General features: G+C 44.3%; 1 protein-coding gene and 1 long non-coding RNA gene across 4 annotated transcripts in view; one reads left to right on the forward strand and one right to left on the reverse strand.

The window, feature by feature from the left end:
- The first annotated feature begins 14121 nt into the window (after positions 1-14121).
- LOC119332137 (putative cysteine-rich receptor-like protein kinase 30) overlaps positions 14122-24983 on the forward strand; it is a 19017-nt gene continuing 8155 nt past the window's right edge. For both annotated transcript variants that reach the window (XM_037605307.1, XM_037605308.1), the window contains exons 1-8: positions 14122-14184; positions 14886-15006; positions 15213-16144; positions 17139-17210; positions 18096-18244; positions 18771-19035; positions 19243-19462; positions 19555-19678. In XM_037605307.1, the coding sequence (XP_037461204.1) occupies positions 17207-17210; positions 18096-18244; positions 18771-19035; positions 19243-19462; positions 19555-19678 (762 nt within the window). In that variant the 5' untranslated portion in view covers positions 14122-14184; positions 14886-15006; positions 15213-16144; positions 17139-17206. The remainder of the gene's footprint in view (positions 14185-14885; positions 15007-15212; positions 16145-17138; positions 17211-18095; positions 18245-18770; positions 19036-19242; positions 19463-19554; positions 19679-24983) is intronic.
- Positions 21649-23975, reverse strand: LOC119332139. 2 transcript variants are annotated; one of them, XR_005160821.1, is made up of 3 exons: positions 23571-23975; positions 23242-23469; positions 21649-21888 (listed from the first exon to the last, which is right to left on the reverse strand). It is a non-coding gene; the product is annotated as an uncharacterized LOC119332139 (long non-coding RNA). The 2 variants fall into 2 exon arrangements; XR_005160820.1 differs by having other exon boundaries at positions 23567-23975.

Raw genomic sequence — 24983 nt, forward strand, 5'->3', positions numbered from 1 at the left:
ATTCGTAATCTTGCAGCAGTTAAACCAATGAATGATGATGAGATTGATGCGTTAGGGGTTAGAGTGCTCGATAATCTGTGTGCAGATCTAGCACCCTCCAATCATGACTCTGAGGAAGATGATATACCCCTAGAGAATGATGATAGTAATATATGTGAACCCGGTTATGAGGACCGGGCGACAGAGCTTAGTAAACCTAAGCGTAAGTGGAAACGGAAGATCTATCCCGATTCCGCAGTTCGTAGGAGTGCTAGGATTCGTACCACTAAAAAATTCCATGATGAATTATGAGAGGAATTTTTTGGAATAGCAGAGGTCTGAAGGACTTGGCTAAAAGAAGATTCCTTGCTGAGGCAGCTTTAGAGCAGAGGTTAGATTTTGTTGCTCTATCGAAGACGGGTAGAGATAACTTTGCGCCCCAGTTTCTCTCTTCTTTGGTGGGTGGTATTGATTTTGATTGGCATTGCCTCCCTCCGCGAGGAAGATCGGGTGGTATCTTACTAGGTGTGAGATGCGATTCGCTTGAAGTCCGAAGTGTAGTGATGGGCGACTTCGCGGTGAAGTTTCGAGTCAGGTCTAGGATAGATGGTTTTAACTGGGCTTTGGTGGCGGTGTATGGTGCCGCACAGCCCGAGCTTAAAGCGGAGTTTCTGGCGGACCTGGTTCGAATATGTGGGTCAGAACAGCTCCCAATTTTAGTTGGCGGTGATTTCAATATTATCAGGAGGAGAGAGGAGAAGAACAATGATAACTTTGACGGCAGATGGTCGATTATGTTCAATACCATTATTGAAAGCTTGGATCTGAGAGAGATAGAGCTTTCTGGTAGAAAGTTCACCTGGGCTAATGCTCTGCCAAACCCAACCTATGAAAAACTTGATCGAGTTCTTGCGAGCGTGGAGTGGGAACAAAAGTTCCCTCTGGTCACGGTGCAAGCTCTTTCGAGGGGAATATCTGATCACACCCCATTGTTCATGGACTCAGGTGAGCCGAACCATGTGGGTAACAAGAACACCTTCTCCTTTGAGATGTCATGGTTTGAACGTGAGGGGTTCTTGGACTTGATTGCTAGGGAATGGGATAGAGGTGTAGGAGGCAAGACTGCGATAGAGCGTTGGCAGAATAAGATTAGGCATTTGAGGAGTTTCTTACGGGGTTGGGCTAAGCACCTCAGTGGTGTGTATAAAATTGAAAAGGATAGACTCCTTACTCTTATACAGGCCCTGGACATACAGGCCGAATCCAATATTTTATCGCCAGCTGAGCTCCAGGTTAAAAATGAGTCGGAGAAGAGGTTGAAAGAACTGCTCCGCGAAGAAGAATTGAAGTGGGCTTTGCGTGCTAAAGTCCGCAAAATGGTCCAAGGGGACGCGAATACCTAGTTCTTCCATTTGATAGCTAATGGCAAGCACAGAAAGAAGTGAATCTTTCAGCTTGAGCAAGACTAGGGTACTATTTTAGGTCAGGATAACCTAAAAACATATATTACCGACTATTATAAGCAGTTATTTGGACCTCCGGAGGATAATTGTGTGTCCCTCGATGAGTCCAGGACTGAGGATGTGCCTCAGCTATCGGCTGTCGATAATGATATTCTGGTTGCCCCGTTCTCGGAGAAGGAGGTGTTTGATGCTATTGCACAGATGAAAAACAATAAGGCTCCCGGACCGGATGGATTCCCGGCAGAGTTCTATAAAAAGTGCTGGCACATTATTAAGGGGGATTTACTACCTATGTTCCATGATCTGTTCTCTGGACAGTTTCAATTATTTCACTTGAATTTTGGGACTATCACACTGCTTCCCAAGAAGACGGATGCGGTGAGAATTGAGCAATTCAGGCCGATCTGTCTCCTCAATGTTAGTTTCAAAATTTTCACCAAGGTCGGGACTAACAGACTCACACAGATTGCGCATTCTGTGATGCAACAGTCTCAAACTGCTTTCATGCCGGACAGAAACATCCTTGATGTTGGAAATATGCCCTAGAGGCAATAATAAAAGTATTATTATTATATTTCCTTGTTCATGATAATTGTCTTTTATTCATGCTATAACTGTATTATCCGGAAATCGTAATACACGTGTGAATACATAGACCACAATATGTCCCTAGTGAGCCTCTAGTTGACTAGCTCGTTGTGATCAACAGATAGTCATGGTTTCCTGGCTATGGACATTGGATGTCGTTGATAACGGGATCACATCATTAGGAGAATGATGTGATGGACAAGACCCAATCCTAAGACTAGCACAAAAGATCGAGTAGTTCATTTGCTAGAGCTTTGCCAATGTCAAGTGTCTCTTCCTTTGACCATGAGATCGTGTAACTCCTGGATACCGTAGGAGTGCTTTGGGTGTATCAAACGTCACAACGTAACTGGGTGACTATAAAGGTGCACTACAGGTATCTCCGAAAGTATCTATTGTTTTATGCGGATCGAGACTGGGATTTGTCACTCCGTGTAAACGGAGAGGTATCTCTGGGCCCACTCGGTAGGACATCATCATATGCGCAATGTGACTAAGGAGTTGATCACGGGATGATGTGTTACGGAACGAGTAAAGTGACTTGCCGGTAACGAGATTGAACAAGGTATCGGTATACCGATGATTGAATCTCGGGCAAGTAAAATACCGCTAGACAAAGGGAATTGTATACGGGATCGATTGAGTCCTTGACATCGTGGTTCATCCGATGAGATCATCGTGGAACATGTGGGAGCCAACATGGGTATCCAGATCCCGCTGTTGGTTATTGACCGGAGAATGTCTCGGTCATGTCTGCATGTCTCCCGAACCCGTAGGGTCTACACACTTAAGGTTCGATGACGCTAGGGTTATAAAGGAAGCTTGTATGTGGTTACCGAATGTTGTTCGGAGTCCCGGATGAGATCCCGGACGTCACGAGGAGTTCCGGAATGGTCCGGAGGTAAAGATATATATATAGGAAGTCCTGTTTCGGCCATCGGGACAAGTTTCGGGGTCATCGGTATTGTACCAGGACCACCGGAAGGGTCCCGGGGGCCCACCGGGTGGGGCCACCTGCCCCGGGGGGCCACATGGGCTGTAGGGGGTGCGCCTTGGCCTACATGGGCCAAGGGCACCAGCCCCAAGAGGCCCATGCGCCTGGGGAAACCCTAAAGGAAGAGTCCCAGCAGGGGAAGGCACCTCCTAGGTGCCTTGGGGGGGGGAGGACTCCTCCCCTGGCCGCCGCCCCCTTGGAGATTGGATCTCCTAGGGGCTGGCGCACCCCCCCCCCTTGGGATCCCTATATATAGTGGGGTAGGAGGGCCTCCCAAACACACCTTATGCCTTTGGTGCAGCCCTCCCTCTCTCCCAAGTTATTCTCCTCACCCGTGGTGCTTGGCGAAGCCCTGCGGGATTGCCACGCTCCTCCACCACCACCACGCCGTTGTGCTGCTGCTGGATGGAGTCTTCCTCAACCTCTCCCTCTCTCCTTGCTGGATCAAGGCGTGGGAGACGTCACCGGGCTGTACGTGTGTTGAACGCGGAGGTGCCGTCCGTTCGGCACTTGATCATCGGTGATTTGAATCACGACGAGTACGACTCCATCAACCCCGTTCACTTGAACGCTTCCGCTTAGCGATCTACAAGGGTATGTAGATGCACTCTCCTCCTCTCCTTTCTACTCGTTGCTGGTCTCTCCATAGATAGATCTTGGTGATTCGTAGGAAAATTTTTGAATTTCTGCTACGTTCCCCAACAGTGGCATCATGAGCTAGGTCTATTGCGTAGATTCTGTGCACGAGTAGAACACAAAGTAGTTGTGGGCGTTGATGTTGTTCAATATGCTTACCGTTACTAGTCCAATCTTGTTTCGACGGTATTGTGGGATGAAGCGGCCCGGACCGACCTTACACGTACTCTTACGTGAGACAGGTTCCACCGATTGACATGCACTTGGTGCATAAGGTGGCTAGCGGGTGCCAGTCTCTCCCACTTTAGTCGGAACGGATTCGATGAAAAGGGTCCTTATGAAGGGTAAATAGCAATTGGCATATCACGTTGTGGTCTTGCGTAGGTAAGAAACGTTCTTGCTAGAAACCCATAGCAGCCACGTAAAACATGCAACAACAATTAGAGGACGTCTAACTTGTTTTTGCAGGGTATGCTATGTGATGTGATATGGCCAAGAAGAATGTGATGAATGATATGTGATGTATGAGATTGATCATGTTCTTGTAATAGGAATCACGACTTGCATGTCGATGAGTATGACAACCGGCAGGAGCCATAGGAGTTGTCTTTATTTTTTGTATGACCTGCGTGTCATTGAAGAACGCCATGTAACTTACTTTACTTTATTGCTAAACGCGTTAGCCATAGAAGTAGAAGTAGTCGTTGGCGTGACAACTTCATGAAGACACGATGATGGAGATCATGATGATGGAGATCATGGTGTCATGCCGGTGACAAGATGATCATGGAGCCCCGAAGATGAAGATCAAAGGAGCTATATGATATTGGCCATATCATGTCACTACTCTATTTGATTGCATGTGATGTTTATCATGATTATGCATCTTGTTTACTTAGGACGGCGGTAGTAAATAAGATGATCCCTTACAAAATTTCAAGAAGTGTTCTCCCCTAACTGTGCACCGTTGCTACAGTTCGTCGCTTCTAAGCACCACGTGATGATCGGGTGTGATGGATTCTTACGTTCACATACAACGGGTGTAAGACAGTTTTACACAGCGAAAACACTTAGGGTTAACTTGACGAGCCTAGCATGTACAGACATGGCCTCGGAACACGGAGACCGAAAGGTCGAGCATGAGTCGTATGGTAGATACGATCAACATGAAGATGTTCACCGACGTTAACTAGTCCGTCTCACGTGATGATCGGACACGGGCTAGTTGACTCGGATCATGTAATCACTTAGATGACTAAAGGGATGTCTATCTGAGTGGGAGTTCATAAGATGAACTTAATTATCTTGAACATAGTCAAAAGACCTTTTGCAAATTATGTCGTAAGCTCGCGCTTTAGTTCTACTGTTTTAGTTATGTTCCTAGAGAAAATATAGTTGAAAGTTGACAGTAGCGATTATGCGGACACTAGAACGCTTATGTCCTTAATGCACCGCTCAGTGTGCTGAACCCCAACGTCGTTTGTCGATGTTGCGAACATCGGACATACACGTTTTGATAACTACGTGATAGTTCAGTTAAATGGTTTAAGTAGAGGCACCAAAGACATTTTCGAAACGTCGCGGAACATATGAGATGTTTCGAGGGCTGAAATTGGGATTTCAGGCTCGTGCCCACGTCAAGAGGTATAAGACCTCCGACGATTTTCTTAGCCAGCAAACTAAGGAGAGAAGCTCAATTGTTGAGCTTGTGCTCAGATTGTCTGAGTACAACAATCACTTGAATCAAGTGGGAGTTGATCTTCCAAATGAGATAGTGATGTTTCTCCAAAGTCATTGCCACCAAGCTGCTAGAGCTTCGTGATGAACTATAAACATATCAGGGATAGATATGATGATCCTTGAAATATTCGTGATGTTTGACACCGCGAAAGTAGAAATCAAGAAGGAGCATCAATTGTTGATGGTTGGTGAAACCACTAGTTTCAAGAAGGGCAAGGGAAAGAAGGGATACTTCATGAAACGGCAAATTCAGCTGCTGCACCAATGAAGAAACCCGAGGTTGAACCCAAACCCGAGACTAAGTGCTTCTGTAATAAGGGGAACAACCACTGGAGCAGCATTACCCTAGATACTTGGTAGATGAGAAGGCTGGCAAGGTCGATAGAAGTATATTGGATATACATTATGTCAATGTGTACTTTACTAGTACTCCTAGTAGCACCAGGGTATTAGATACCGGTTCGGTTGCTAAGTGTTAGTAACTCGAAATAAAAGCTACGGCATAAACGGAGACTAGCTAAAGGTGAGCTGACGATATGTGTTGGAAGTGTTTCCAAGGTTGATATGATCAAGCATCGCACGCTCCCTCTACCACCGAGATTGGTGTTTGCGTTGAGCATAGACATGATTGGATTATGTCTATCGCAATACGGTTATTCATTTAAGGAGAATAATGGTTACTATGTTTATTTGAATAATACCTTCAATGGTCTTACACCTAAAATGAATGGTTTATTGAATCTCGATCGTAGTGATACACATTTTCATGCCAAAAGATATAAGATAGTAATGATAGTACCACTTACTTGTGGCACTGTTGTGTAAGTCATATTGGTATAAAACGCATGAAGAAGCTCCATGTTGATGGATCTTTGGACTCACTCGTTTTTTGAAGAGTTTGAGACATGCGAACCATGTCTATTGGTGTATATGCATGAAGAAACTCCATGCAAATGGACCGTTCGGACTCACCTGATTTTGAATCACTTGAGATATGCAAATCATACCACATAGGCAAGATGACTGAAAAGCCCCGGTTTCAATAAGATGGAACAAGATAGCAACTTGTTGGAGGTAACACATTTTGATGTGTGCAGTCCAATAAGTGCTGAGGCATGCAGTGAATATCGTTATGTTCTTACTTCACAGATGATTCGAGTAGATGTTGAGAATATTTACTTGATGAAACACAAGTCTGAATTATTGAATGGTTCAAGTAATTTCAGAGTGAAGTAGAAGATCATTGTGACAAGAGGATAAAATGTCTATGATACGATCATAGAGATGAATATCTGAGTTACGAGTTTTGGCACACAATTAAGACATTGTGGAAAATGTTTCGCAATTAATACCGCCTGGAACACCATAGTGTGATGGTGTGTCCGAACATCATAGTTGCACCCTATTAGATATGGTGCGTACCATGATGTCTCTTATCGAATTACCACTATCGTTCATGGGTTAGGCATTAGAGACAACCACATTCACTTTAAATAGGGCACCACATAATTCCCTTGAGATGACACCGTATGAATTATGGTTTAGAAACCTAAGTTGTCATTTCTTAAAAGTTTGGGGCTGCGACGCTTATATGAAAAAGTTTCAGGTTGATAAGCTCGAACCCAAAACGGATAAAATGCATCTTCATAGGACAACCCAAAAACAGTTGGGTATGCCTCCTGTCTCAGATCCGAAAGCAATAAAGGATTGTTTCTAGAATCGGGTCCTTTCTCGAGGAAAAGTTTCTCTCGAAAGAGTTGAGTGGGAGGATGGTGGAGACTTGATGAGGTTATTGAACCGTATCTTCAACTAGTGTGTGGCAGGGCACATGAAGTTGTTCCTGTGGCACCTACACCAATTGAAGTGGAAGCTTATGATATTGATCATGAAACTTCGGATCAAGTCACTACCAAACCTCGTGGGATGACAAGGATGCGTACTACTTCAGAATGGTACGTAATCCTGTCTTGGAAGTCATGTTGCTGGACAACAATGAACCTACGAGCTATGGAGAAGCGATGGTGGGCCCGGATTCCGATAAATGGCTCGAGGCCATAAAATCCGAGAACGGATCCATGGACTTTGGTGGACTTCCGATGATCGGCAAGCCATTAAGATAAATGGATCTTTAAGAAGAAGACGGTCGTGGATGGTAATGTCACCGTCCATGAAGCTCGACTTGTGGCGAAAAGTTTTTCACAAGTTCAAGGAGTTGACTACGATGAGATTTTTCTCATCCGTAGCGATGCTTAAAGTCCGTCGGATTCATGTTAGCATTAGCTGTATTTATGAAATCTGGCAGATGGATGTCAAAACGAGTTTCCTTACCAGTTTTCGTGAGGAAAGGTTGTATGTAATACAATCAGAAAGTTTTTGTCGATCCTAAGGATGCTAAAAGGTATGCTAACTCCAGTGATCCTTCTAAGGACTAGAGTGAGCATCTCGGAGTTGGAATGTATGCTTTGATGATGATCAAAGATTTTGGGTTTGTACAAAGTTTATGAGAAACCTGTATTTCCAAAGAAGTGAGTGGGAGCACTATAGAATTTCTGATGAGTATATGTTGTTGACATATTGTTGATCAGAAATGACATAGAATTTCTGGAAAGCATATAGGGTTATTTTGAAAGTGTTTTTCAATGGAAAGCCTGGATTAAGCTACTTGAACATTGAGCATCAAGATCTATAAGGATAGATCAAAATGCTTAATAATACTTTCAAATGAGCACATACCTTGACATGATCTTGAAGGTGTTCAAGATGGACCAGTCAAAGAAGGAGTTCTTGCCTGAGTTGTAAGGTACGAAGTTAAGACTTAAAGCTCGACCACGGCAGAATAGAGAGAAAGGACGAAGGTCGTCCCCTATGCTTAAGACGTAGGCTCTTCAGTATGCTATGCTGTGTACCGCACCTGAAGTGTGCCTTGCCATGAGTCAGTCAAGGGGTACAAGAGTGATCCAAGAATGGCTCACAGGACAGCGGTCAAAGTTATCCTTAGTAACTAGTGGACTAAGGAATTTTCTCGATTATGGAGGTGGTAAAAGAGTTCGTCATAAAGGTTACGAAGATGCAAGCTTGACACCTATCCGGATAGCTCTAAGTAGAGAGACCGGATACATATAATGGAGCAATAATTTAGAATAGCTCCAAGTAGAACAGTTGTTTGGAATAGCTCCAAATAGAGCGTGGTAGCTGCATCTAGGAGATGACATAGAGATTTGTAAAGCACACACGGATCTGAAAGGTTCAGACCCGTTGACTAAAACCTCTCTCACAAGCAACATGATCAAACATAAAACTCATTGTGTGTTAATCACATAGTGATGTGAACTAGACCACTGACTCTAGTAAACTCTTGGGTATTAGTCACATGGCGATGTGACCTGTGAGTGTTAATCACATGGCGATGTGAACTAGATTATTGACTCTAGTGCAAGTGGGAGACTGTTGGAAATATGCCCTAGAGGCAATAATAAAAGTATTATTATTATATTTCCTTGTTCATGATAATTGTCTTTTATTCATGCTATAACTGTATTATCCGGAAATCGTAATACACGTGTGAATACATAGACCACAATATGTCCCTAGTGAGCCTCTAGTTGACTAGCTCGTTGTGATCAACAGATAGTCATGGTTTCCTGGCTATGGACATTGGATGTCGTTGATAACGGGATCACATCATTAGGAGAATGATGTGATGGACAAGACCCAATCCTAAGACTAGCACAAAAGATCGAGTAGTTCATTTGCTAGAGCTTTGCCAATGTCAAGTGTCTCTTCCTTTGACCATGAGATCGTGTAACTCCTGGATACCGTAGGAGTGCTTTGGGTGTATCAAACGTCACAACGTAACTGGGTGACTATAAAGGTGCACTACAGGTATCTCCGAAAGTATCTATTGTTTTATGCGGATCGAGACTGGGATTTGTCACTCCGTGTAAACGGAGAGGTATCTCTGGGCCCACTCGGTAGGACATCATCATATGCGCAATGTGACTAAGGAGTTGATCACGGGATGATGTGTTACGGAACGAGTAAAGTGACTTGCCGGTAACGAGATTGAACAAGGTATCGGTATACCGATGATCGAATCTCGGGCAAGTAAAATACCGCTAGACAAAGGGAATTGTATACGGGATCGATTGAGTCCTTGACATCGTGGTTCATCCGATGAGATCATCGTGGAACATGTGGGAGCCAACATGGGTATCCAGATCCCGCTGTTGGTTATTGACCGGAGAATGTCTCGGTCATGTCTGCATGTCTCCCGAACCCGTAGGGTCTACACACTTAAGGTTCGATGACGCTAGGGTTATAAAGGAAGCTTGTATGTGGTTACCGAATGTTGTTCGGAGTCCCGGATGAGATCCCGGACGTCACGAGGAGTTCCGGAATGGTCCGGAGGTAAAGATATATATATAGGAAGTCCTGTTTCGGCCATCGGGACAAGTTTCGGGGTCATCGGTATTGTACCGGGACCACCGGAAGGGTCCCGGGGGCCCACCGGGTGGGGCCACCTGCCCCGGGGGGCCACATGGGCTGTAGGGGGTGCGCCTTGGCCTACATGGGCCAAGGGCACCAGCCCCAAGAGGCCCATGCGCCTGGGGAAACCCTAAAGGAAGAGTCCCAGCAGGGGAAGGCACCTCCTAGGTGCCTTGGGAGGGGAGGACTCCTCCCCTGGCCGCCGCCCCCTTGGAGATTGGATCTCCTAGGGGCTGGCGCACCCCCCCCCCTTGGGATCCCTATATATAGTGGGGTAGGAGGGCCTCCCAAACACACCTTATGCCTTTGGTGCAGCCCCTCCCTCTCTCCCAAGTTATTCTCCTCACCCGTGGTGCTTGGCGAAGCCCTGCGGGATTGCCATGCTCCTCCACCACCACCACGCCGTTGTGCTGCTGCTGGATGGAGTCTTCCTCAACCTCTCCCTCTCTCCTTGCTGGATCAAGGCGTGGGAGACGTCACCGGGCTGTACGTGTGTTGAACGCGGAGGTGCCGTCCGTTCGGCACTTGATCATCGGTGATTTGAATCACGACGAGTACGACTCCATCAACCCCGTTCACTTGAACGCTTCCGCTTAGCGATCTACAAGGGTATGCAGATGCACTCTCCTCCTCTCCTTTCTACTCGTTGCTGGTCTCTCCATAGATAGATCTTGGTGATTCGTAGGAAAATTTTTGAATTTCTGCTACGTTCCCCAACACTTGAAGGGGTGGTCGTCCTGCATGAAACACTCCATGAAATCCATTCCAAAAAATTAGATGGAGTAATTTTTAAAGTGGATTTCGAGAAAGCGTACGATAAGGTCAAATGGCCATTCCTCCAATAGTCATTGTGTATGAAAGGTTTTGATGAAGCCTGGCGCCGACAGGTTGAATCATTTACGCAAAAAGGTAGTGTGGGAATTAAAGTTAATGATGACATAGGTCATTACTTCTAGACACATAAAGGCCTAAGACAAGGAGATCCGATGTCCCCTATCCTGTTTAACATTGTGGTGGATATGTTAGCAATTTTGATAAGAAGGGCCAAGGAAAATGGTCAAGTAGGTGGATTGGTACCTCATCTCATTGATGGAGGTGTATCCATCCTTCAGTACGCTGATGATACAATCATCTTTCTGGAGCATGACTTGGCCAAGGCGAGAAATATGAAGCTTGTGTTATGCCTATTTGAACAATTGACCGGGTTAAAGATTAACTTTCATAAGAGCGAGTTGTTCTGTTTTGGTAGGGCCAAAGATGAACAGGAGGCTTATAGGCAATTGTTTGGGTGTGATTTGGGAGAGTTACCCTTCTCTTACCTGGGGATTCCAATCCACCATCGTAGGCTGACCAACAGAGAGCGGAAGTACATCGAGGACCGATTTGAGAAGAAAATGAGTTGTTGGAAGGGTAAGCTCATGTCATACGGAGGCCGATTAATCCTGATTAATTCGGTGCTCACGAGTATGCCAATGTTTCTCCTATCGTTATTTGAGGTCCCAATTGGTGTTAGGAAGAGACTGGACTTCTATCGATCGCGTTTTTTTTGGCAGGGTGATGAGCTTAAAAGAAAATATCGGCTTACTAAATGGGATATCATCTGTAGACCGAAAGACCAAGGGGGTCTAGGTATTGAGAATCTAGAAGTTAAGAATAAATGCCTTCTTAGCAAATGGCTGTGGAAGCTCTCATTGGAGAATGATGCTATGTGGGCTCAAATCCTTCACAGCAAGTACCTCCAGACAAAAACTTTGTCCCAGGTTACTGTCAAGCCGATCGATTCGCCTTTCTGGAAAGGCTTGATGAAAGTCAAACAGTCATTGTTTAATAGGACGAAGTTTGTTATTGGAAACGGCACGAGTACACGTTTCTGGGAGGATACTTGGCTTGGCGAGGCACCCTTGGCCATCCAATATCCGTCTTTATACCGTATTGTTCAACGACGTGAGGTGTTCGTTGCATCGGTCTTTTAATCTACCCCCCTTAATATTCAGTTCCGACGAACGCTAGCGGGCAATCGTTGGGAAGAATGGCTCCATCTAGTTAGGAGACTGATGGAAGTCCAGTTTTCACAACAACCCGATGAATTACGCTGGAAATTGACTAAGTCTGGAGTATTTACGGTTAAATCAATGTATATTGATGTTATTAATTCGAACTCCATTCCTACGTCCAAGCATGTTTGGGATGTCAAAGTTCCTTTGAAAATAAAAGTGTTTATGTGGTTTGTTCATAAACAAGTTATTTTAACTAAGGACAACCTGATAAAGCGTAATTGGACAGGACCTACTAGGTGTAGTTTCTGCGATCGGGATGAGACTATCAAACACCTCTTTTTTTGATTGCCCGTTGGCCAAGGTACTTTGGCAGACGGTCCACATTGCTTTTAGTATCAATCCACCGAATTCTGTTTATGCGTTATTTGGGACATGGCTTAATGGGATTGAGCCTGACTTAGCGAGACATATTCGGGTTGGAGTTTGTGCTTTGCTGTGGACTATCTGGACTTGCAGAAATGATTTGGTTTTTAACAGAATATCATGTATATATTTTTTGCAGGTCATATTCCGAACTACGGCACTGATCCGTTCGTGGTCGCTACTCACCCAGACGGAGGCCAGGGAGCATTTGGTTACTGGGTCTTTCCGCTGGGAGATGGTAGCTCGGGATATCTTCAACCGGTTTGGATGGCGGTCATGTAATAGGATAGACATTTAGTTTCCCTATCTAGTTTTAGCCAGCCGGTTGTGGCGTCTTTTCTTGGCTAGTTGGTGTCTCTAGCCCCTATTGGCTCTGTGTGAGCTGTATGTGCTTTTTTATTACTTTTGGAGACCTTTTAAATCATGTTGGCACTACTTTATTTGGTTAATAAGATGGCCGTATGCATCTTTCTGATGCAGAGGCCGGGGAATCACCCTTTTTCCAAAAAATCCAATGCTCTGTTTTTCTCTTCAGTTTCGTCAAAACCACTGCACGCACACCCCTCCACCACTGCACTTCTGCCTTCTGGTCGTAACAGAGCATCAGGTATTTCAGTCTTTATCATCAAAATGCTCGACACCTCGAATGAAGCATCGGATGTATAGTGCGAATCTGTGGAGTAATGGAGCTTGACTGCTGTTCCATGCATGTTGGTTCTCTGCAGCTCCTGCCCTCATATGAACAGAGAAAACTCCAAGAGTAACTTATTTGGTGTTGTACGAATGGAATTAAAGTGCTGTATGAATGGAAGTAAGCAGAAGTTTGAGGGTGCCTGCATCATTGGGTTGCCTCTCTACCTCTCCAGCCCCATCAGAACTGCTCAAGGAAGTTCATGAATAAAAGAGTCTATGTTATCTCGAAGCCTGATCTTGATGCTCGGGTGTCCTCGATAGACACTGATGGCATTCATCAAGATAGCCTCCGCGTCGGCAGCCCACCTTCGTGACTCTGTATCCGCTCCCTCAAAGCAAATACCAATGTCAGCTTGCCTGAGATTTGGCAGGTGCTCCACGCCCTCAATGGTCGAGGGGTCGTGATGCTACACTCCTTGCTCATGGATTTGCAAAACCAACTTTTGGAGTTCGGGCATTGCCCCTGTCATGAAGGTTAGGCACGGGGCAAAGCACATGATTCTGAAATATTTGAGAAGTTGGAATGCCACCGCACCATCACGGACGATAATCCTCATTTTCGGGGATTTTCGTATCCACAACCAGTAGATGAGGTAACATTGCGAGCAAATCAATGACCTCCTGCGGCTTCTCAACAGCAATTCCCAACTTCCAGAGCTTTTGGTGTTGGCCGAAGCAAATCAAACCGGTACCCTCGGAAACGTCCAAGTTGCTGCAACATGGAGTTCCTCTCAGTATTGCCAGTGATCAGAGAAGCCAACTCAACAAATGAAGAAGAAAATATGTTACTACCAGACCAAAGATGTCTCAGATGTCCAGTGTTACGAGCGAGGGATCGAGGATAAGAAGAAGTAGAGTGGTGGTGGTGGGCCAGCAAAGGATCTGTGTCGCACGTGACAGTGTCAAAAGCGTGTCGGCGCGTGGAGAGCGGGCGTGACCGGCCGAAAGTTCAGCCGGCCAGCCGATTGCAAATCGTTGTTTACCTTATACTAATCCATGCTGAGCTCAATTAACCAGTAATGTGCTGGTATTACTCTAATAGCCTCGAGTCAAGTCAAGTCAACTTTGTATATTACCCACCCACCCCCACCTACCCAGCTGCTATCTCATCATCGATGTAAACCCTAAACCCTAAACCTTTCTCTCGTCATCGATCTATCAACGTCTGCTCTCTCAAGGTCTCAAGGTCAGTGCTATCGCTTTATGCAGATGATTGATTGTTATCTTCAAGCTGTCGATCGGTGCTTTGGTAAACTGGGAGGTTGTATTGTTAATCCATGGCCTCTGCCTGCTCTTGTCGCCTCCGCTGGCCGGAGAGGAAGGTCAGGTGGCTTCCCTCTTCCTCTGCAAATCCAGATCCAGCGTAGATATGTTCTAGGCAGGGTCGCCGTCTGAGGTTCCCTTCCATTAATCTCCCCTGCTTTGCGTTTCCCTCCACCACCTCCCGCCACCCATCCAGATCTGACCACTCAAGTGTACTCTGCTTCTTCTTCTGATGCTCTTCACGGCTTCTTTCTTCTTCAGTAACTTATGCCCCGGCCCTGCGGCAAAAGTCGCTGCTTCCGGGTGCGCCGAGCCCTTGTCTGCCGTTTTGGACAGGCAACGAGCTAGTTAGTTTGGGTCAGGAAAAATATATATGCATGATTAATTAATCCCTGGGAGCTTCCACCTGCTACAAAATATGGACATAGTATTTTCTTAGGGGTCTTCTTGAGCTGTGCATCTTTTTAATTCCGTGGAAAAGGGGTAGACGGGCATTTTTAGCAATACATCAAATTAGGCTTTTTTAGCCATACTGTTATCTCAACTTTACAAGCATTATGTCATGTGTGTATTGACTTTGTTACAAATCTTACAATAATTTCTTTTATTTTGTATGTAATGCAGGGTTTTATTACAGCAGTGGACAATGTGTATCAGCTCCCGTTGGTGCTAAATATTTGTTGGCGCGTGAATGATTTTCTGGAGTCAACTTTGTTGGACAACTACCATATGCTGCTATAGAAAGGTACTCCTACTAGCGATCCAGTCAAACGTCAGTTCTCCATGGAATGCTGCTCCAGTAGGAAAAAACCTTTTTTAGCACTACATCAAATTAGGCTTTTAAACAACAGTAGCAGCACTGTTATCTCAACGTTACAAGCATCATGTTATGTGTGTATTTACTTTGGTACAAAGCTTACAATAATTTCTTTTATTTTGCATTTAATGCAGGGTTTTATTACTTCAGTGGACAATGTGTATCAGTTCCGTTTTTTGCTAAATATTTGTTGGCGCTTCAGTGATTTACCGCAGATAACTTTCTTGGACAACTACCATATGCTGCTATAGAAGGTACTAGCGATCTAGCCAAACGTCGGTTCTCCATGGAATGGTGCTCTAGTAGGAACAAACTTTTTTTCTGTTAGATTCATCATTGAATATATTTTCACACCATATAGATTTGTCATTGTAAATGTACATATTGTTTTTTTTACAAAGTTGGCCGCACTTTATAAGGTTTGGCTTCAGTCAAAGCTAACATCCAGAGTAAATATAAACAGATCGAGTATATTGCAAATAGAAATATAGTTAAAATGATGGCTGCCAAAAAAATAAACAGAACTTACATATTTTGGAAAGAAGTGAATATTTAAGCTCCTACGTAATGATTCGTCTTGAGACAAGTCAAGTCGTCCTTCTTTGTCCCATGCATGCGCATCTGTCATCTACAGGTCCTCTTTAATACTGGCACGTTGCGGTGCTCCCTTTGCATATATGTCGTCTTTAATTCTTCTTTACAGTTCACGTTGCGCTGCTCCCTTTGCTCCACTGTCCACTCCACCCACAGGCTGCAGCTAGCCAGCAAGCAAGGAGACGACTATTCATTCGGGCTAGTTCTTTTGCTGGCTTTTAGAATAAGCTGCAATAAACTGCCCCTCTACCCAGCTTATTCTAAAAGTTCAACCAAATTCATTTTTTAGAAGCCTGCTAACTAAGAGTTGACTAGCAGGCTTTTAAAAAAATAAACTTGGTTGAGCTTCTAGAATAAGCTAGATAGGGGGTAGCTTATTCTATAAGCCTAAAAAAGCTACCAAAAGAACTGGCCTGAATGCTCCTCTTCCGCCGCAGCTACTTCTTCTGATCTCTCAACGTCTCCTCCCAAGGTAAGTAGTTGACTACTACAGTACTATGTCGACTAGTCTAGCACTAGTCTAAGACTAGTCCGATTAGTAGTTGACGAATATTCCATGAAACATTAAAAGTACATATTTTATTTAGAAAAGAGGTTTTTCAGTGAAGTTTTACAGAAAGCTAGAATAATATCTGCCGGGCTTACAAGCTCTAGAGAAGTTCAACATAACAACCAAACAGAAATAAATCAAAAGAAATGAGCTTAATTATGTGCTCTCTATTATCAACACTAAACAAGGGAGTGTTTCCTCAACCGATTTCCATCAGCCAACACCCACTCGGTCCACCTGATTGGTAAGGCATAGCAAGAATATGGATCTTAGATAGCACTGCCTCTCTACGTGAAGGATATGTGATCTTTCATCGCCAGCTTTGTGACTAACATGCTTAGGAGAGGCACAAACTTTGCAACTAAAACCTTAAGTCCTAGAAAGCTAATACGTTAAGATGTAAAGAAGCACAAGACTGGCGATTAGTTGTCACATCCAAAAGTTCACTAATATTGTATGTTTAGGCAATGCTTACATTAGCCATGTTTGAAATTAGTTATTGTGGCCGACTTAGGCTCGGTCTATGGTTCCTGAACTTGATGGAGCTTGAGTGCTAACATGCAAAGCATTGAATGCTCTCAGCAGTAGTAGGAAAATATATGCATGATTAGTTCCCGGAAGATTTCACATGTTGCAAAAATATATATAATGATTTCTTCAGGTTCTTCTGAAGCTGTGTTTTCGGTGTTGTGCCATAAAAAATAGGGCAGAGGTGCATATAGGGGTTCTCATGTAGTACCTCTCAGCCTTTCAGTTTCGATTTGCTTCTCATACCAATTATGTTGAGCACTAGATCACATTAGTCTTTACAACAACAACATCAATACTGTTATCTTATCTTTACAAGCATTATATTCATATCTATTTTGGCATAGTCTTACAGTAGCATCTTTTATTTTGCATTTATGCATTACAGGGTTTTATTACATCATTCGACATTGTGTAGCAGTTCTGCTTTGTTCTTTCTGACAAGCTAAGCCGCCAATGGGTATGCATGTTCTTGTTATTTCAATTGCTTTTGCTCATGAGAACTATTGATGTAAAACAAGTAAAACGTTAAAACAAATATAACATTTTGGGAGAGTGGTTTTGGTACGTGCAAGACTAGGTGCATGAGTTTAGGATTTACATACTTGTACATCTTGAAGAAATAATTCTCAGAAATTCCATATGTGAGGATCATGTTATAACATACGCACATGCAAAAATATTATGAAAAAAAATGATTCGATATATCCTGCACCAAGAAAGCCAAAAGACTTAACTTACTTTATGTAGTTTACAATATTAACCACCTTTTCTTCTGCAGCACAGGCGGAGCAGAGGGCTAGGCAAAGTTTGGGGCTAGCCCAACCCAATAGCTATTTTCATGTCTTTCATTTGCAATTTCCAGAAAAGCTTTTCTAAAGGATGCTAGGCAAAGTTTAGGGCTAGCCCAACCCAATAGCTATTTTCATGTCTTTCATTTGCAATTTCCAGAAAAGCTTTTCTAAAGGATTTTGGGCCTCGGCCCTTGTTTGCAGCTGGTGCATAAGTTTTAACATGATGCACATAAATTACTTCTACAAAATTTCTTAAAATGCACATGTCTCCAAAGCATAACTTAGGCACACGCGAATGCAATGCACATCTGCATTTCCTTATTACGTTGAAAGAAGATCACGGTAGCATACTTAGAATAGCGTTGCCTTAAATGTTGGTTGTCACGCGAGTTATTTACTTGATAATTTTGTTGTAAAATTATTATGTGCTACTAGAGAAAGGTAGTAACTTAGTCATTTGGCAGTTCTCCATTCAATTTTGTTCTACTAGGAACACACTTTATTTATTGTTAGTGTTGAAAGTGCATAGCATGAAATGGATTATACATTAGATATACAGATGGATCATGAGGTCCTGGAGCATATACTTGATGGAAGAGAGAAGCCGAAAAATCTATCACTCGCACTTTTGAAGGATGTCACAGGAAATTTCTCGGGCGATCGAGAAATCGGCCACGGTGGATTTGCAACCGTTTATAAGGTGAAATTATATTTTAACACAAACTATGCATGTCATCTAGAGACCCCGCTTGGAATTGTTATATCGAGCAGTACTTGAGGTAGCCAAACTATTTGAATACTCCGTGTTTCAACCTATTATAAGTATCACTGTATATACATATGTTGCATACTTCTCCAAGATACCAGCTGGTTTTAATGGTATATTAGTATATATTGAAGTCAGTCAGGCAGGCAGATTCTTTGTGTGGTATATTACGAAATTTCATTTCTTGGATAGGGACACATTGTGTCGCACACATGCACACATGCATTAATTGGGAAAACATTCTGCCGCCTTAAGTTGACCAGGGGGCCTCATATTTTTCCTAGCATTTGGGTGTGGTGGAGCAAGTGTAGTGTATTTCCAAGGGTGTGTACTTTGTGCTCTGTCGAAAAGAGTTGTGTCCATCAAGTGTTGTATACCAAACTTTCAGTATTATCTTTCTCGCACATCATATTAAATTTAGCTAAACACTTTTTAAAGGCTTACAAGAGATGTTAAACAGGGAGTGCTCCCAAATGGGAACTACGTTGCAGTAAAGAGGATAAAGAACAGCCATTCAATCAATGAGACGTTGTTTTATCGCGAAGTTAACAGCCTGTTGAACATTGAACACGAAAATGTTGTACGGTTTCTTGGCTTCTGTGCTAGCACTGACCAGATAGCCATAGAAAAAGAGGGATCAAAAGAATTTATTTACGCAGAGGTAAGAGAAAGATTACTCTGCTTTGAGTATATCAGCAATGGAAGCCTGAAAAATTATATTACCGGTATGTCATTCTTGCATGTGATACAACTCTTATCTTTACTTATTTGTCCTTTTTTTATTTTTAACTTACGTTCGACACATTTTACCCACAGTCAAGAAGTGAGATAGACTGGAACACAATATTAAAGGTCATTAATTGTGCAATCTAGCCTGCATAAATTAAATGTTTGAAACTTTCATGGCTCAATGCTACTTTTGCGTTATGCAGATGAATTAAGGGGACTTGAATGGAACACGCGTTATGAAATAATTAGAAGCATTTGTGAAGGTTTGTACCATCTGCACCGGGAAAAGCAAATTTATCATATGGATATGAAACCTGACAATATACTGCTAGATAATGATATGGTTCCGAAAATCACTAATTTTGGTTTATCGAGACTAGATGAAAAGTCACAAACCATGAGTGAAGACCGCTTCGGATCAGTGTAAGCTATGTATCAATATATCTGACTTTCTTGACATTTACTCTCACACTTTCTCATGCTCTAATGCATTAAAATACTGGCCTTTTATGTAGAGGATACTGTGCTCCAGAATACCTACAGCAGGGAAAGATGTCATTCAAATCAGACATGTACAGTTTGGGTGTTATAATTATTGAACTAGTGACAGGACAGAAGGCGATCCCCAACAATAATAATGTAAGAGGTCTTTATCTTGCCCTGCAGGCAAACTCTTTTTAGAAATATCCTAACTTCCACCTTGTATATTCTTTTGCCATTTTACTAAACCTACTTAATTTGCATTTTATGGTATTGTATGGCCTACATATCCAGTTAAATAATACATATTGAAAGAGAAGTATAAGCCATGTAATGGTCTTTCTCGAAAACATACAACGACGATCTCGGAAATTGATTCTGATGGATGATACCATCATGTCATGGCTCGAAACATTTATATTTCAGCCATGTGGGCTGAGTCACCGGCCATGTCCCTTCTTGGCTTCCCGGACTCCTTGGACCACTCTCGCTCTCCTATTCACGCTCTAAATCATGTGTAGTATACCATGCTATAGGTTATTAATATGTAACATTGGCGGGTTTAGGAAATACCCACACACGCAGAGGTTTCTTTTCCGCCTAGGGAACACAAGTTGTGTGCGTTATTTTTTTTAGGAGACCACATAAAGAGGGTAGAGAGCTCCTGCACATTCACATATAAGAAAGACTGGCCCAGCTTATGAAGAAAACTAGGCTAAAAACCATATAGAGTGTGGTTGATTAAAGGACGACCATGCAAAACCTGACAAGCGAGACAAACCCCCTAGCTAATCTAGCCCAGGAGCGTCATTTAGGAAATAGCAACAGTAGCAACCCAGCGCCACCAGCTTGTTGAATCACTCATGGCCTCTCGAAGTTGACAACACCGTCACCGGCCCAGGCTGACCTCTGTTGCCGAAGTTCATCGTCATCCGCAATGAGTTGTGAGCGAGTTCTTTTGCAACGTCTTCAAGGAAGAAAACAACACATGTGCACCATTGATCGCCGGCATTGATCGCCATCGAAAAGTTATGATTTTGCCTCGAACTACACACGACCACCCTGTTGAACCTTGGGGAGGGGCTAGCCACACCAATAGCCATCTCTAGCTCCAAATCCGACATGTCCAACATGGGAGACGATGACGGGAAGGGAAGAAGGCCCCCCCTACTGCCCAGTCGCTGTCCACATCACTACTGGAATAAGGTACGTTGCCGACGGCCCAGGGCCGTCAGCATAGGACCAAAAACTGTCGGCATAGGGCTATGCCGACGATGGCTGTCAGCATAACCCCGTCGGCAACTTGTACGTCGGCGTATCCCAAGGCGGCCGTCGGCATATAAAAACCGTCGGCATAGCTAGCTAAGCCGACGGTGTCCGTACAACCGTCGGCATACATCCACCATCGACAACGTTCTCCACCTGACGGCCGTCAACGACGCTACCGTTAAAACTGTGTCAATCATACGCCGACACGTGGCAGCACCTGAGAAGCCTTGGCACGAATCTATGCCGACGGTTAGGCCGTCAGCATAGTTTTGGGGCTATGCCGACGGCCTAACCATCGGCGTAGCTCCGTGCCACAACTGCCAAGGTGTTGCCACGTGTCAGCTAGGCCGACGGTTAGGCCGTCGGCATAGCCCCAAAACTATGTCGACGGCCTAACCGTCGGCATAGCTCCGCACCAGACTTCCCCGCTATTGCCACGTGTCGGCTGCTGGTAACACGAGGGCACTATGCCGACGGTTAGGCCGGCGGCCTAGTTATGCATTATTTTCTCTTTTTTTCCTATTTTTGTTGCTTTTCAATTCAAATAACAGCATCATCATCATCACAACAGAATAGATAAGATAATCATCACAACTTCATCATCATCGCAAGTCCAACATGATAAACATCATCACAGGTCCAACATAAAAGTAGGCATAGTCCTCGAGCATAGGTAAAAAAATTGTTGCTTTTGATTCTGCCCTGTAAATTAAAATAGCTACAGGGCCTATGTAGCCACATAACAGGATCATCATTAATTTCAAAATTTATATAACATCAAATCCATCATATAGTCCAAACAAAGTTCAGTCATATCCAACACGAGCACGACAAGTTCACACGGTCACCAAGACACCATATATCAGGTTCACATTATGTGCACCAATCAGCTTTTATTCCATTAACTAATTATATCACATATATGCACTTTAGTTTGTTAGAAACATAACCACCAAGACACCATACATCAGGTTCACAAATGGACAACTAAAAGATGTAAGTATGGGAGATGAGTTGTACAAAATGGAAGCTAAAACATCAAGTTGACAAGGATAGCTGGCTTCTTCGTTCCTTGTGAGTGTCGTCCTTTTGTTTGCTTCCTACAAAAGTTAAACAATTCTCAATTACAATAGACTATCATAAGCTGCATTTTGTTTGCTTGTTTTCAATTTTCAAATATTCCATATGTGAGTACAGTACTTTTTTAAGGCATGCAATCCAAACACGTAACAATCGAAATAACAGTGTGAAAGCATCATATGAGAGACACATGTCAAGAAAAAAGGAATCTGATTTGGAAGATTTTACCTAAAATGCTTTTGACTTTTGACTCCTACAATGCAAGCAAATCAGTTTAGTAATTGTGGGTTTTTTTGATAATAACATAAGGGAGCAAATAGTTATTTGCTATAGTACTACTACTACTACTCCTGGCCCTGTCCTAAAGGTAAAAGGCAAGACAATACAGAGGCATCCATCCCTTGTTTATACAGTACTCCCTCTGTCCCATAATGTAAGATGTTTTTTGACACTAGTCTAGTGTCAAAAAACGTCCTACATTATGGGACGGATGGAGTAGCTTTTAACCTTTCATCTCTCCGAGGGGCATATAACTAGAATAATTATTGTAATGAACAAATGTGGAAACAGTTCATTATTTGTAAATAATTAGAATCGTTTGATATAAATTTCATCTCTCCAAGGGGCATATTACTTTAATATGAAGAAAAAGTCTCGCGTGGCAGAAGATTCACAAGCATTGCCAAGGACTACAAATAAAAGTACTTATTCAGTAATTAGTAGCAAAAAGTTTGAGAGACCATACATGCATATCTATAAGTAATTAGAAACAACAAGTTTAAGAGGTTAATTGCCTCAAATGGGTTTCAGTAAGGCACAAGACAAGAATCTAGCTATGTTCTCTGAATAAGCCAAAACGGAAGAACATTAAGAATTTACCATCACTCTGAAATGAAAGCAGGAAAACATATACTGAATTACTCTCATTTTCTATGAATAAACGTATCAAACCTAGCTAACCCTCGGTTTCTAGAAAATAGGATAGATGCAGGCCAAATTGATTTTTAGTTATTGCTACTGTCTAGAGCTCGTAAAATCTTCCTTTTAATTAAAGCTCACCAAATAGTTCGATTCATAAATTCTTGAAGCTGAACATGGCATATTCATTCATGCTGCAGCCCAATAATACATGTATATATAAATGACTGAACCATCCACGTCTCTCTCTCTCTCTTTCTGAAACCGAATTGATCTCTTCTTCTTTCTGTTCTATACAAGTACGCACGAGTTAACTGAAACCCAAAGCACTCCAAGCTACAAGGACATATTCAGATTGGAGTGTCACCAAACTGTGGCAAACTAAACTAGCACATTGGATTTGATTGGCCCTAAAAGGCTAACTGCAAGCAAAGACTGGAGGAAGGAAGGATCACCGGTCGATGCTGCAGCAGCCCGCTGTTGAAGGCGTGGTGGTTCAGGCAGTGGAGGAAGACGAGGAGTAGAACATGCCACTGGTGGCCTGCTAGGTGCGCCCCTCCTCCTCGAGTGGGGCAAGGACGGCAGCCGCTAGGCTCGTCGAGCTCGGAATCCTATGGAAGGAAGGCCTCCGCGCCGCCCTGTCCCGAGATCCAGCGCTTCGACCCGTCCGCGTGATGGGTGACCTGCAGCAAGGGATTGAAAAAGAAGGTGAGTTAGGGTGAGGAGGGGAGGTTGGGCTGGCAGTTGCTGCGGATCCCGGCGAGGATGGAGAGGGTGTACCTACTTCAGCCACGCCGACGTTGGAGCCGCCAAATCCCTAGCCGTGGGTGAGGGTAGGGGCCATGCCCGGCGGATCTGGCCATACTGGATGAAGGCCCGGTGAGAGGGGAGCGCGGAAGCCTGCTGCGCCCCGGTGGAAATCGCCGGAACCCGCCGGCGTGGGCGGCGGCGATGGCATGGAGTCGCGTAGGGAGAGGGGGACTCGCGCGCGCGCGAGAGAGAGGATAAGCAAATCGAGCGGGTGGAGAAGGTAGATCAGCTCGAGGGGGAGCAGTAGGTGGCAAGTACGGCAGCGAAGCATGCCGGCAGTGGCCGGAATCGAGCGGCGGCGCCAGCGGCGGAGACAGAGGGGATCGGGCAGGAGAGCTGAGAGAGATATCGAGGGAGAAGTGAGAGAGAGATGGATGGATTGGGTGGGTTTTTTTTTCTTTTCTTTAGGTGGATGGATGGATGTGGGATGGAGAGATAGATGGATGGATGGATGTGGATGGATGGATGTGTGCCATGTCATCAATCCAAGGCATAAGTGTTTCCACCAATGACAAGTAACCTCTTACAATTGTGTTTTTTCCTTTCGTTTTTCTTATTTTTCTTTAACCTCTTATTCCAGTTAACACTTAACCACGAAGCCGGTGGTTGCCGGATAGCCGACGCCCAAAACCCTAGGGTCGCGGGTGAGCGGTGGTGGTCACGAGTGGTGAATCCCTCCATGAGAGATGCATGTTGCACAGCTCTTCCGACTCAAAATCATTGCTTAGTGGAGGAGGAGCGGCGGGTGACGCCACCCGAAGCTGAACCCGGGAAGTCATGTATTGGTGGGTTGTGAGATAGTCACATGGACATACTTGGGTGGAAGAAGGATGGCTATGATGGTTACAGTAGATTGGTTGTCTGATGGTCACACAGACCATCTCTCTGGCTTGCCTCGTCGCCCTCGATGACGGCACATGCGGCGTTCCTCACCACAAGATTCTCTCCGGATCGATCCGACGTGGCCGTCCCCCCCCCCTCCAAGTGCCGGCGGCAGAGCCGTCCGTGAAGGGGATCAAACTCTGAAGCCACGTGCTAGGTGTTTCCCCTCATCCAAGTGACGGCGACGCTGCCGTCCGTGGAGGGGGGCACACCTCGCAGTCCCAAGAAGGGCGTCTACGCATGCCACAACACTTTCACACATGCATGAGGACCTGATGCGGTGTTTCGGTTGCATGGCTACACCCGGAAGGCCACCACGAAGCCCCGTTGATCAGGACATCTAGCCCTTTGACTTTCGCCGGACGGGCTTTAACCAGTGGACTCTTCCACCTGGTTGCGATACGTAAGCCCATAGGAACATCCCCAAACACGGTCTGGACCCAACCCATCACTAGATTCCCTCCAGCTCGACCCGACTCGCATGTTTCCCCTCATCCAAGTGACG

This window comes from Triticum dicoccoides, chromosome 7A (assembly GCF_002162155.2).
Source record: "Triticum dicoccoides isolate Atlit2015 ecotype Zavitan chromosome 7A, WEW_v2.0, whole genome shotgun sequence".
Classification (NCBI taxonomy): Eukaryota; Viridiplantae; Streptophyta; class Magnoliopsida; order Poales; family Poaceae; genus Triticum; species Triticum dicoccoides.